Here is a 14,708-nt window from a genome sequence, read left to right on the forward strand (position 1 = left end):
TTTAAGCTGAGGGGGTAATCGAGTTCAAGCTACATCCTCTCCGAGGGGTTTGGTGGAATGTGACAGGTGTTTCGATATTTGGTGAGGCCAATGTCACGTGTCTAGCCCCACGGAGCTCGATTTTTCATTTTCGCCCCAAGGTCAAGGTCACAAGGTCACGAAATTTAGAAAAGTCGATTTTTGATGGTTTTATTACATTGTGCGCTTCCTGATGGTGAAATGTCGTACATGATCTTATATTATCACATACATCATGAAATACAAGTTTTCCAAAAAATTTCATAATCTTCGACCATTGAACTTTGAAGGTCACAGAGGTCAAATTTTCAAAGTTGTCTGAATCGAACCGAATTTTCGGTATTGTGTAGCTAACTAACCTCATAACTGATTATACATTATTTTCTATCTCATTTCAAGGTCAGTAACCTTCGTTTTGACATTTCAAGGTCACAAAGGTCAAATTTTCAAAGTTGTCGGAATCGAACCGAATTTTCGGTATTGTGGAGCTAACTAGTCTCATAACAGATAATACATTCCTATTTATATATTTTCAATGTCGGTTTTGACCTTTGTCATTGAATACCGCTCGCTCGTGAACCATCGTCATCTCCTGACTTGTCTAACTTACACTTTTGGAATCCTCAAGGTGTCTAATAAACGAATTTTCATGTTCCCAATACGAAATATTGTCCCATGGGGTCCGTTGACTGCCATATTTGCGGCCATCTTAGATTTCCGATGAAAATCGCTAATTGGTATAACTTTTGAACTGGACATCATACAGAGGCAAATGATCCCATTTTCCGGCTAATTCTGGCCTGAGGAATCGTTTGAGATGGTTATTTTCATGATTTAAACAAGTTTAATACAATAAAACTCGAAGAGTATGCAAAAAATCAGGAAGATTTCACTCCAAATCTTGCCAGACATCTAACTTCAAATATACCAAACTATAAGATGCCCATGCATACTGGAAATGATAATACTTGTGAGTAATTAGGGTTAAATAAGACAATATAACACACTATTAATTCAATAAATGAAAATAAGAAGAAAACTTTGCCAATAATGTTCTCCTCTTGCACGACAGGTCAAGCCACAGAAGCGGTAAGCAATGTCATTTTTTCATGTCAATGTCAATTGGCCATTCCACACCGGGATGAATTACATGGGTATGGTGACTGGTCACAAATGCAGGGGCTCAGGCTACTCTGAAATCCTCATTGAGGCTGGACTCGTCACAAGTGGCTGCCTGAATAGTGTGCTGAGGGGGAAGGCATACACTAAAGCCCTGTTCTGTCTCAAAACAGTCAGTGAAGCCATGAAACGGTTGTTAATTGAGAGATTCACGGAGGAGGAGAAAGTTGAGGTCACTAACCCCGAGGCCCTGCTCAATCTCATGCAGACATGTAGTCGCGAGACCCTCGACCTTACTTTGCAGGACCCTTCCACTCTCACCATCCTCGAGCAGTATGGGGCCTATGAAGACAAGGTGCGTGCCGGCCACCTCGGCAAGACCACTACATCTTAAAATTAGTATGGTGAGTAAACTAGAAGAAATGATGTCATTATCTGATTTGTAGTCGTGATGAAATAGTTACTTACATCCTTTCTATCTTGTTGTTGTGGCTGGAGGAGTTCCTGACAAATATCAATCAGTCTCATCATGGAGCCAAGCAGCTGCTGAAGAAGTGTGGCATCGCCGTGGCACGGTCTCTCATTCCTGGTGCTCTCAGCCTGGTGGGCAAGACGATGGAGGAGACCTTCATGAAGTTCGCCAAGTCAGCAGGTACTGAAATACTATGACAACTTTGGTGTTTTAGATGAAAGTTAGTATTAAAATACTTTCCATCACTCCATTATTTATCTCTCCAGGTGGATTCGTGGGGCTCTTCTCCATGTCCGGTGCCTTCCAAAGATGGTGCCGTACGACGTCAACCCGTGCTCAGTACTTTGAGAAGATGCCAGAGATGTGTGGCCTATTCGACAACCCGGACTGTCCGAATGCTGGGAAACACCGTGAGCTGGAGAGGGCTGAGATCAAGACGTCTAACCTCTCACCATCCCCTCTGCCCTAACCTCTCACCATCCCCTCTGCCCTAACCCCTCACCATGTCCTCTGCCCGAACGCCTCACCATCCCCACTGCCCGAACGCCTCACCATCCCCTCTGCCCTAACCTCTCACCATCCCCTCTGCCCTAACCTCTCACCATACCCTCTGCCCTAACCCCTCACCATCTCCTCTGCCCTAACCTCTCACCATTCCCTCTGCTCTAACCTCTCACCATCCCCTCCACACTAACCTCTCACCATTCCCTTTGCCCTAACCTCTCACCATCCCCTCTGCTCTAACCTCTCACCATTCCCTCTGCTCTAACCTCTCACCATTCCCTCTGCTCTAACCTCTCACCATTCCCTCTGCTCTAACCTCTCACCATTCCCTCTGCTCTAACCTCTCACCATTCCCTCTGCTCTAACCTCTCACCATTCCCTCTGCTCTAACCTCTCACCATTCTCTCTGCTCTAACCTCTCACCATCCCCTCTGCTCTAACCTCTCACCATCCCCCACCTCTACCTCTAAGTTCCCCAAACCTTCACCATCCCCCCTCTACCCATAACCCCCCACACCCGACGTGTGCCGCTCCCTGCGGCTCCGAGCTGGACGGGACGCGGATGTTGTCGCGTTTAAACTGATGATCATTTGTTCGGCGCTTGTATCGAGTTTCTCGTTTTACGGATAAACTGTCAAGGGTGAAATGAAGTGGAGAAAAGTTTGATGGGAGTTGGGAATGTTGATAAGAATTCCCTCATTGTAAACGGGTTCAGGTATTGATACTTCCGACCTTATAGTTCACACAATAGAAGATATGATGATGAATTTATTCAGCTCTCAGTGTTGTTTCGGGTCTGGAAGAAGTTAACCCTGTCGATTAATTACGTACCGAGAGGATGGGAAATTTCGCAATGACACGAATTGAAGTCACAAAATATTCCCTGTGAGTTGAATTTGCGGAAATATTTATTTATAATGTGAAGAGGAATGTCATGAATGAAACAGCCGAACTACATGTGTTTCATAATCAGGAACCTGAAGAGGAAGATTCTTGTTTCTGTTCAACTGTTGGACTGTTCGCAGCTCTCTGGGACATGGATAATGTGAGGTCAAGATGGTTACTTTCTCCTCGTCGGTCCGTGGGACTCGGAATTAAATGTTTTATAATGAATGCAACTTCATTGACAGGTAAAAGAAGGGCAGGTAAATGTTCCATGCGAATTCATTTCGATCTAAAAGTTCGGACTCTCCTGCAATGAACAAACGGAACTTTCTTTTCGATGTTTCCCTCCATCGATTTTTAAATATATTTTTCTGCCTGGTTTGAAAACGGCGTCAAAACGTTGATCTGAACAATTCAAACCAAAAACGTATTTTTTACACTTCCATCTTTGACGAAACTTCCAAATGTTCATCAGCACCTCCCCCTTCACGTGGTGCGTCATCCATCACGTGCCTTTGCTCTTGCTTTGATGAGGCAATTAAATATTTATATCATGTAATCTGTACGCACAGTAAAGTTTCTTTGAAGATAATGGTTCATGTAAAAAGGTGTTCTCATCGATTATCGTTTCCTTTACATTTCAATAAGAACACTTAATCACGTGTTGATTGCTCAACATTAAGTGTAATTGTACTTGATTGTAATCGGGATTTAGGATTTTGATATAAAACCAGGACCATCCCGGGCTCATTCTCCTGTTGTGCTCATCGAGTCCGCTGTACCTTCACATCGCCGAGGATCCATTGCCTCCTCTTGCTGTCGCGGTGGACACTCTCTCCTCGATGCAAAGCTTCGGTTAACAGGTATGTCGATGAGAACCAATAATCACAAAATATCGCGAGAACCGGAGAGTTTGTTGAGAAAACTTTCGAGTCGGATGTTCTTCCTTTCTCCGTTTGTTACCTGCGCCACCAAAGGTTGATGGAGGTTTTGTTTTCACCGCTGTCTGTCCGTTTGTGAACGAAATATCGCAAAAGGTTGTGGACGGATTCGGACGAAATTTGGCAGAGAGTTATTGTATGTGATAAGGACGAAATGATGACATTTTGGTGAAGATCCGGATTCGGATCCGGATACTGGAATTTTTTAACTGAAAAATTTCAGCGAGAGACGACCATTGGAAAATAGGGCCAAAACGATACATAGCAGGATATCTCAAGAAGTTGTGGACGGATTTGGACGAAACTTGGTGGACATGTCATGCGTGTGACAAGGACAAATAGATTCGATTTTGGTGAACATCCTAATATGGATTCCGATATGAGAATTATTTAGTTTTTCATGTGATTCTTGTACATTGCGACACGGGGCCAAAAACGATACATAGCAGGATATCTCAAAAAGTTATGGATGGATTTGGATGAAACTTGTTGGACAAGTTGTGGTGTCTGACCAGGACGATTCTTTTCGATTTTGGTGAACATCCTAATGTGGATTCCGATATGAGAATTATTTAATTTTTCATGTGATTCTTTAACATTGCGACACGGGGCCAAAAACGATACATAGCAGGATATCTCAAAAAGTTATGGATGGATTTGGATGAAACTTGTTGGACAAGTTGTGTGTCTGACCAGGACGATTCTTTTCGATTTTGGTGAACATCCTAATATGGATTCCGATATGAGAATTATTTAATTTTTTAAGTGATTCTTCACCAAGTTGAGTGATATGGCCAACCAGGTGGAGGTTGTGATATGATATGGCTATGATATGATATGGAGTGATATGGCTATGCTCTCTACTAAGTGCCGTTCTAGTTCTTTCCGCGACGGAGCGCACTGGCTAACTTTTGAAAACGTTTTCAAACAAACTTTTTGCCTCCATTTTCATCGCCCACGATTCGCGCAAGAAGTTCGAGTTTTATCTTCACGTTGAAGAGTTCTCATTCGTTTTATGTTGTAAATTGCATCTTTACCGCAAACTTTTAACACCGACATTCCGTCATTCGAGTAAAAGTTTACGGCTGTATTAATAAGTAAACGTCGTCGTGTAAAGTAACCAAAGTTAAACAAGCATTGTGAGTATTGCGCTGCAACACATGTCCCCTACCGGCAGTTTGTCGTCCGGAAAACCGTTGGGGAAATTACCAAAGTTCAAAGTGCCATAACTTTGTCAAAAATGATCGAAACGTCGTGAAGTTCGAACTTGATCTGTAACTTATCATGAGGAAACCATGCACCAAGTTTGAAATCATTGGCATTAAGCGTTTCGAAAAAAAGTCCGGAAAACTGTTCTTTGCGTGACGGACTGACATTCGGAGGGACGGAGTGCAAACCTATAGTCCCCTCCGGTTTACACCGGAAGGGGACTAACAAGTACAGGTGCAGTCCGATCATCCATTGTCGTTCGACGTGCATTCACAGCTCGTAGGTCTTGGTGCTCGAAACTAGACTCTCAATCACGTGGTGGTATGTATACCTGTTAGTGATGGACACGAGTTGTTTCACACTCAGGGTGATTCACCAATTTATGCGACGTCCATGCAGGCGACTCATCGCCAGCATCCTGAACAAATTCCGAAACACGCAGGTGTGTACTTCTTAATTCTTCGATGCAGGCATCAAAAATCCGACATAAACGCAGCCATTGGGCCGCAGCCATAGATATAAACATCGATGGCCGCAGCCATAGAAGCCGCAGCCATAGATGTTTTTTTAATTCATTAATTTTTTTAATAGATTTTTTTCTTTCATATATGCTTTTTCAATCCAAGTCGATACTCAGATGTGTATTTGCTCAGAAATGTGAATCATTAATCCTATTAGTTGGAAGAATCCCATACACGTAATGAATCATTGTTGGGGTTTTTTGGAAAAATATTTTGTTCTTGGTTTTTCAACTTTTTTTTCTCTAAAAGGTTGAGGCTCATGGAGGAGTATTTGCTCAAAAAATATGATTCACAAATCCTTTTATTTAGAATGTATATGTCCTCAACTGTCAAAAATCCTACAACAATGCCGCCATTGGGAGGAGGCCCCACAAATGTATTAGTGTAACGTTTTAAAATTTTCATATTTTTGTCACTGAATTATTTGTAACGAAGTTATAGGAGCATATAATGAGGCTCATATCAAGAAAATAATGATATAACATAGTAGTACAACAACATTTATGTGGGGCCTCGAAGGCCTCAGGCCTGCATTCGTGTCGGATTTTCGGGTTATAAGTGAAGTAAGCCTCCGAGGCCCAATCACTACATGCAAGGGTAAAATCATCCAAACTCCTGCCATAACTAACGCTTGGAAGACAATTGCAAACCACCCAGTGTAATATTTGCTCACGAACTTGTTTTGGAAGTTTGGAAGAGCATAGCACATCAGAGAGAGAGAGAGAGAGACATAGCTCCCCTTTACCGGTGCATTGCCCCTCCATTTTTATCTCATATTTAAATTAAATTAAACAATACAAACGGGGATGAGGAAACACTGTGTAAGTACAAACGCTTTCGAGAGACGAGTCTTTTTTTCCTTCATTAACACGAGATTTCCAGGAGGTTCCTTGGTAATGGATGTCAAGCAAGGTTTGTTGTAAATTCAGTTTATTTTTTCAACACAATTACAGATTTTTTTTTTTTTTTTTTTTTAAATACTGAATCGAGGCTCGTGAAAGAGCTGACAACCGCGAGGGAAAGACAGTACAGGGGGGCCGCGAGGGAAAGACAGCACAGAGGGACTGTGAGGGAAAGACAGCACAGTGGGACCGCGAGGGAAAGACAGCACAAGGGGACCACGAGGGAAAGACAGCACAGGGGGACCACGAGGGAAAGACAGCACAGAGGGACCGCGAGGGAAAGACAGTACCGTAGGAACACGAGGGAAAGACAGCACAGAGGGACCGCGAGGGAAAGACAGCACAGAGGGACCGCGAGGGAAAGACAGCACAGAGGGACCGCGAGGGAAAGACAGCACAGAGGGACCGCAAGGGAAAGACAGCACAGAGGGACCGCGAGGGAAAGACAGCACAGAGGGACCGCGAGGGAAAGACAGCACAGAGGGAGCGTGAGGGAAAGACAGCACAGAGGGACCGCGAGGGAAAGACAGTACAGTGGGACCACGAGGGAAAGACAGCACAGAGGGACCGCGAGGGAAAGACAGCACAGGGGGACCACGAGGGAAAGACAGTACAGTGGGACCACGAGGGAAAGACAGTACAGTGGGACCGTGGGGGAAAGACAGCACAGGGGGACCACGAGGGAAAGACAGCACAGGGGGACCACGAGGGAAAGACAGTACAGTGGGACCACGAGGGAAAGACAGTACAGTGGGACCGTGGGGGAAAGACAGCACAGGGGGACCACGAGGGAAAGACAGCACAGAGGGACCGCGAGGGAAAGACAGCACAGAGGGACCATGAGGGAAAGACAGCACAGAGGGACCACGAGGGAAAGACAGTACAGTGGGACCACGAGGGAAAGACAGCACAGGGGGACCACGAGGGAAAGACAGCACAGAGGGACCGCGAGGGAAAGACAGTACAGTAGGACCACGAGGGAAAGACAGCACAGAGGGACCGCGAGGGAAAGACAGCACAGACGGACTGTGAGGGAAAGACAGCACAGAGGGACCGTGAGGGAAAGACAGCACAGAGGGACCACGAGGGAAAGACAGTACAGTGGGACCGCGAGGGAAGGACAGTGCAGTGGGACCGCGAGGGAAAGACAGCACAGGGGGGACCGCGAGGGAAAGACAGCACAGGGGGGACCGCGAGGGAAAGACAGCACAGGGGGACCACGAGGGAAAGACAGCACAGGGGGACCGCGAGGGAAAGACAGCACAGGGGGGCCGCGAGGGAAAGACAGCACAGAGGGACCGCGAGGGAAAGACAGCACAGAGGGACCGTGAGGGAAAGACAGCACAGAGGGACCGTGAGGGAAAGACAGCACAGAGGGACCACGAGGGAAAGACAGTACAGTGGGACCGCGAGGGAAAGACAGTGCAGTGGGACCGCGAGGGAAAGACAGCACAGGGGGGACCGTGAGGGAAAGACAGCACAGAGGGACCACGAAGGAAAGACCACTGATTGCTTTGCTTTGTCATTCGAAGTAAAGTACGTACAATATGCAGTTTTGAAAATGCATGTTAATATTTGATCATATAACCTGTATGATTGTGCATGAGATTTTAAAGGAAGGCCATTTCATAAAGATTCCATTTTTTTTTAAACCGTTACATTTTCATTAGGTTAACGCTTTGCATGACATGATGCATCATCTGGTGAATTGCACGTTTTCCAGGTGGGAAAACCGTATAGGTGCGAGCAGTTGGTGAGGCGTTTGCTTTGACATCCAGAAAGTTCCACACCATGGTGGTAAGTGCCAATTACTTTGGGCAAGGAATGTATACCTTGACATCGATCAACATGGAAGGCATCTGTGTTTCTTTTATCTTATATTTTCTAAGTTTATGGAGGCATTTTTTTCACAGATTATCATATGAATAATATAATAGGCCTTTGCTTGCTCTTTGTTTGTCAGTGATCTGTGCGATATTCTTTCTTGAATATAATGGTCCACTCGCGTTCAAAAATATTGGCACCCTTGCACTTTTTTCAAATAACACAGTTTTCTCGAAAAATATGTTGAAATTGACGAAACTATTTGGTCTCCACTATTATTTATTTAACTGTTAATATTACAGAACCTTTGTTTTTGATTCAGAACTTAATCTGTCGCTTTAAATCAGAAAATAGAAATTTTAGCACCGCCTTTGGACAAAATAACTGCAGTCAAGCGCTTCCTACACCTCTCTACTGGCAGTTTGTCCCACTATTCTCATGCAAACTTGCTCCAGTTCTCCCAGATTTGAAGGGTGTCTTCTCCCAACTGCTGTTTTCAGATTTCCCCACAGGTGTTCAATGGGATTTAGACCTGGACTCATTGCTGGCCACTTCAGAACAGTCCAGCGTTTTGTCTTGAACTATTCCTGGGTGCTGTTTGAAGTATTTTTGGGGGCATAGTCCTGCTGCAAGACCCATGACCTTCGTTGGAGACCCAGCTTTCTCACAATGGGATGAACATTGTGCTCCAAAATGCCTTGGTAATCTCCTGATTTCATGATGCTATGCACACATTCAAGGCACCCAGTGCCAGAGGCAGCACAGCAACCCCAAAACATCACTGAACCTCCTCCATGTTTGACTGCAGGGAAGGTGTTGTTTTCTTTGAAAGCTTCATTTTGTTTTCTGTTAACATAGAGATTATGTGCTTTACCAGAAAGCTCTAATTTGATCTCATCTGTCCACATGACATTCTCCCAGAAGGATTTAGGCTTGTTCAGGTTCGTTTTGGAAAACTCCATTTGGGCTTTCTTATGTCTATCTCTCAGCAGCAGTGGGGTCTTCATGGGTCTCCTTTCATTGAGTTGGTGACGAATGGTGCGAGTTGACACTGTCGTACCTTGTGTCTGAAGGTCAGTTTGAATCTGTTTGGCAGTTGATATAGGTGCTTTCTCCAACATTGAAACAATCCTTCGCTGCAATCTTCGATCAGGTTTTCTCTTGCGGTCACGTCCAGGGAGGTTGGCTACTCTATTCCTGATAACATTGTGTACGGTGGACACAGGAACATCAAGGTCTCTGGAGATGGACTTGTAGCCTTGAGATTGTCCATGCTTGGCTACAATCTTGTGTCTGACCTGATCAGACAATTTTCTTGTTTTTGTTCTTTTCTGGTTTTCGAGAAGCACTGAGTCTAACAACACCTCCCCCCCCCCCCACCCCCATCCCCCAACGTGGTAAAGGCTCAATAAAGCTCCGAATGTTCCCTTCACGGTGCACACGAAAAACGCGACCGCCCGTCACGACGCCAGTCCAAAAGGTTGAAGAGGGTGTGAAGAGACAAGCACCTCGACCTATCTTTATTCGCACACTAATTAGGCACGATGAAGACTCGGTCAAGCACACTGCGTGACAACACCTTCAAGCTCTATGAGCAAGTCTTGGTGCCTTTGTTTGGGAATCTGAAATTGATTGGTAAATGCCCTTTAATCATCACCACGGAAATAATCACCCCCGCTGAGGTTTCGTGAATGGAATATATTTGTCAAAAGTTATTCACGACGTGTAACGTATCATTGTTATGGTGTAGGGAGGTGGTGAAATTTGAATGATCGCTCATTAAAAAGGGTTTTTGTAAATGATTTTTAATAGGCTAATTGTCTGTTCTCTCTCTCTCTCTCTCTCTCTCTCTCTCTCTCTCTCTCTCTCTCTCTCTCTCTCTCTCTCTCTCTGCTGTTTTTCCTTTTTTTGTCTTACTCAGTTTTATTTCAACATCACAAAGGACAAACTGGGAAGAAGTTGAACACATGCTCATTGTGTCCTAAGGATTTTGCACACTCGTGCACATTGAGACAAAATTTATGAAGAATCAGCACAAGCGTTGTAAGGATTTTGTGATTATCAGCAGCAAGTCAAAAGGATCAAATGGAGATGGACACATCAAGTTGTGGAAGGACTGCGTTGCACCTGCTGAAACCCGCGAATGAAGATAACAACCAACGAGGGAAGTTGTACAAGTGTTATGTGTGTTCAAAGGTTTTTAATCAGTTATCAAATTTAAATATACATAAACGAATTCATCCGGGGGAGAAGCCGTTCAAGTGTTCTGTGTGTTCAAAGGTTTTTAGTCATCCATTAGCCTTAAATCAACACAGACACATTCACATTGGGGACAAATCATTCACATGTTCTGTGTGTTCTGAAGATTTTCGTTTTTCATCAAGCTTAAATAGACACAAACTAATTCACACGGGGGAGAAGCCATACAAGTGTTCCGTGTGTTCTAAGGTTTTTAGTCGTCCAGTCGCCTTAAATAAACACAGACACATTCACATTGGGGGGAAGCCATACAAGTGTGCTGTGTGTTCTGAAGATTTTCGTCATTCATCAAGCTTAAAGATACACAAACTAATTCACACGGGGGAGAAACCGTACAGGTGTGCTGTGTGTTCAAAGGTTTTTCGTCATTCAAGCTTAAATAAACACAACCTAATTCACACGGGGGAAAAACCGTACAAGTGTGCTGTGTGTTCGAAGGTTTTTCGTCATTCATCAAGCTTAAAGATACACAAACTAATTCACACGGGGGAGAAACCGTACAGGTGTGCTGTGTGTTCAAAGGTTTTTCGTCATTCAAGCTTAAATAAACACAACCTAATTCACACCGGGGAAAAACCGTACAAGTGTGCTGTGTGTTCGAAGGTTTTTCGTCATTCATCAAGCTTAAAGATACACAAACTAATTCACACGGTGGAGAAACCATACAAGTGTGCTGTGTGTTCAAAGGTTTTTCGTCAATCATCAAACTTAAATAAACACAACCTAATTCACACGGGGGAAAAACCGTACAAGTGTGCTGTGTGTTCGAAGGTTTTTCGTCAATCATCAAACTTAAATACACACAAACTAATTCACACGGGGGAGAAACCATACAAGTGTGCTGTGTGTTCAAAGGTTTTTCGTTATTCATCAAGCTTAAATACACACAAACTAATTCACACGGGGGAGAAACCGTACAAGTGTGCTGTGTGTTCAAAGGTTTTTCGTCAATCATCAAACTTAAATACACACAAACTAATTCACACGGGGGAGAAACCATACAAGTGTGCTGTGTGTTCAAAGGTTTTTCGTTATTCATCAAGCTTAAATAAACACAAACTAATTCACACGGGGGAGAAACCATACAAGTGTGCTGTGTGTTCAAAGGTTTTTCGTCAATCATCAAACTTAAATGAACACAACCTAATTCACACGGGAGAGAAACCGTACAAGTGTGCTGTGTGTTCGAAGGTTTTTCGTTATTCATCAAGCTTAAATAAACACAAACTAATTCACACGGGGGAGAAACCGTACAAGTGTGCTGTGTGTTCGAAGGTTTTTAATCAGTCATCAAATTTAAATACACACAAACTAATTCACACGGGGGAGAAACCGTACAAGTGTGCTGTGTGTTCGAAGGTTTTTAATCAGTCATCAAATTTAAATACACACAAACTAATTCACACAGGGGAGAAACCGTACAAGTGTGCTGTGTTCTAAGGTTTTTAGTCGTCCAGTAGCCTTAAATCAACACAGACACATTCACATTGGGGACAAACCATTCAAATGTTCTGTGTGTTCTGAAGGTTTTCGTCATTCATCAACTTTAAATACACACAAACTATTTCACACGGGGAGAAACCGGACAAGTGTTCTGTGTGTTCAAAGGTTTTTCGTCAATCATCACATTTAAATACACACAAACTCATTCACATGGGGGAGAAGCCGGAAAGTGTTCCCAAGTGTTCCGTGTGTTCTAAGGTTTTTAGTCGTCAATTAGCCTTAAATGAACATAGACACATTCACATTGGGGACAAACCATACAAGTGTGCTGTGTGTTCGAAGGTTTTTAATCAGTTATCAAATTTAAATAAACACAAGCTAATTCACATGGGGGAGAAGACACCGCACACTAGAAACTCACCCACATGTGGAGATAGCAGCCAACAACACAAACATACACACCTATACATGCATATATGGACACGCACACAATCACACAAACACAACTCACACACACACGAAGGTGGATACTTTGAGACCTGGGTTGCACCTTCTGAAACATGTGTAATGGATTTCATTCGAATCTCAGGCTAATTAGGGGCAATATGACCCATTTGCCTCCCTAGCGTCTGACTGTCTTGTTTTGGGAAGCTGTTGACAAAATCTTTGTTTGACCTTGCATCAACATTCTTTCCTTATGAGCAGCTCCCCGCCTGCCGAGCCTTTCTCCTTGCTACAATCTGTGAAACTGGGGAAATGTTTTGAGTTCCTTGTCCTTTGAATAAAAGTATGTGAAGCAGAATACAAATTGTGATTCCTTGAGATGTTGAGATGAGATAACACAGCCCCCCTCCTGGAACCGTAGCTCCCGCAAGGTTCATTACAGGTGCTACCCACCCAGTCTTGCAACTTACTGACTCACACTTAATCAGCCTATGAAATAAATCAGGAGGGCTGTGCGAAGTGAGCCATATCGACTTACCTGTTCTCCATACCGTTCTACCCTCTTTAGCAACAACTTATATTTCAAATATTTACAATCATTAGAATCCTCGTTCGTAACTCCTGGGGAGGAAGAGAAAAACAGCAACACACACAAACCTACGTTAACCACAAAACTTATCAACCATTGCAAAATTTCAATAAAAAGAACATACCCCTTCCTTCAGACCACGTTCCCCCGTGGGTGCCACAATACCAAATGTTACCTGCGGGGCCATCCCAATGGGCCCCAAATTTCCACGGGCCCTGTCCTGGTGTTACAGGTGAGTGACCTGGCTCGGTGGATTTCACCCTCATTCATTCACACAAATCCCTTACCCATTCACACACGTTTCAAAAATCAACAAAGCACAAAGGCATCAAAGCACGCATTTCACCACCCTGAAGGACCATGGCAAAGATGTCATCACACGTGTGTGCGTTTCTACGACGCAGCGGGTAGGTACCGTAAAAGCAAGACGGTGGGGGCGCTTGAGGCTGTGGTACCTGTAATGGTATTACATTAGTTGTGTGGAACCGGAAGTGCTTGCTTGCGTTTTGGAGTATGAAGGCGGAGTTCCGGGGTCGTCGGGGTCGTCGACATGAACATGATTCCGGGTGTTGCAATAAGTGATTATTCTCTTTGACATCACCTCGTGATCTATTTTACATCGGAACTTTACATGGTGGCAGCGGTTTTACGACGCATATTCGAGCTCATCGAGGGAAAAAGCCAGTGTTTCCCATGCTTCTTATAATCGGCTCATTCCTCGTTGACCTCGCAGCCACCATTCACAATGGCGGACCTGGCGGGAATGCCGTGCATGGATTGGACCGCGCTTAACACAGCGGCGGCCTTTAAGATGTTTAGGCAGCGATTGGGGCTGTACTTTCAAGTTTGAGGCATTACAGAGAACAACCAGGTGCCACTGATCCTGCTTCAAGTGGGAGAGGAAGGCCTCAACCGGTACAACACATGGACTTTAACAGAAAAACAGCGGCAGCAACCCGCACATATTTTCAATTGCTTCCTGGAACAAATGGAACCCTCGGATAACTTCAGGATCTGTCGACTGGAGCTTCGTTACTGCTGCCAGAATCTCGGTGAATGGCTGGATGCCTTCATCAGCCGGTGCAAGCTTCAATCTCAGAAGTGTGATTTCAGCTCCAAACAAGGAGAGGATCACCGCTTGATAGAACAGATCATTGCAAGTACCGAAATGTCCGACTTCAGAAGGAGCTTCTGACAAAACCTAAGACCTTTACTCTTAACGAGGCCTTGAAACTGGGGCGCACATACGAGGCGTCGGCCACATACATCAAACAGCTGCATACTATGAGTGATTTTGCTAACAAAGCAACCAACAACGTAAACATCTCCATAGCGGGGCAGATATGTGAAACAATTGTTCAGATTGCGGTAAAAGCACCAAATTTCATACAGTTTATCTTGAATACATATTAATCGATTTCAGATGTAGTGCCAAGAAAAAAATCACCCTGGTGGCCATATTTGGCCAAAATCCAAAAAGGCCACCAGCCGAGCCGTGAATTTCTATTAAACCCGATATTTTCTTTAATATTCAAGCTACAGACATGAATAAAACATCATTTTGTATGTTTTCAGACA

General features: G+C 44.1%; 1 protein-coding gene across 1 annotated transcript; it reads left to right on the forward strand.

The window, feature by feature from the left end:
• Positions 1-1,159: 1,159 nt before the first annotated feature.
• LOC144891643 (uncharacterized) lies at positions 1,160-14,325 on the forward strand. Its single transcript, XM_078775296.1, is given in 6 exon segments — positions 1,160-1,492; positions 1,636-1,789; positions 1,876-2,019; positions 10,464-12,081; positions 12,083-12,180; positions 13,991-14,325. Coding segments are annotated over 6 exon segments (2,682 nt in total).
• Positions 14,326-14,708: the final 383 nt, after the last annotated feature.

This window comes from Myxine glutinosa, chromosome 4 (genome assembly GCF_964187855.1).
Source record: "Myxine glutinosa chromosome 4, kmMyxGlut1.1, whole genome shotgun sequence".
In the NCBI taxonomy this organism is placed as follows: domain Eukaryota; kingdom Metazoa; phylum Chordata; class Myxini; order Myxiniformes; family Myxinidae; genus Myxine; species Myxine glutinosa.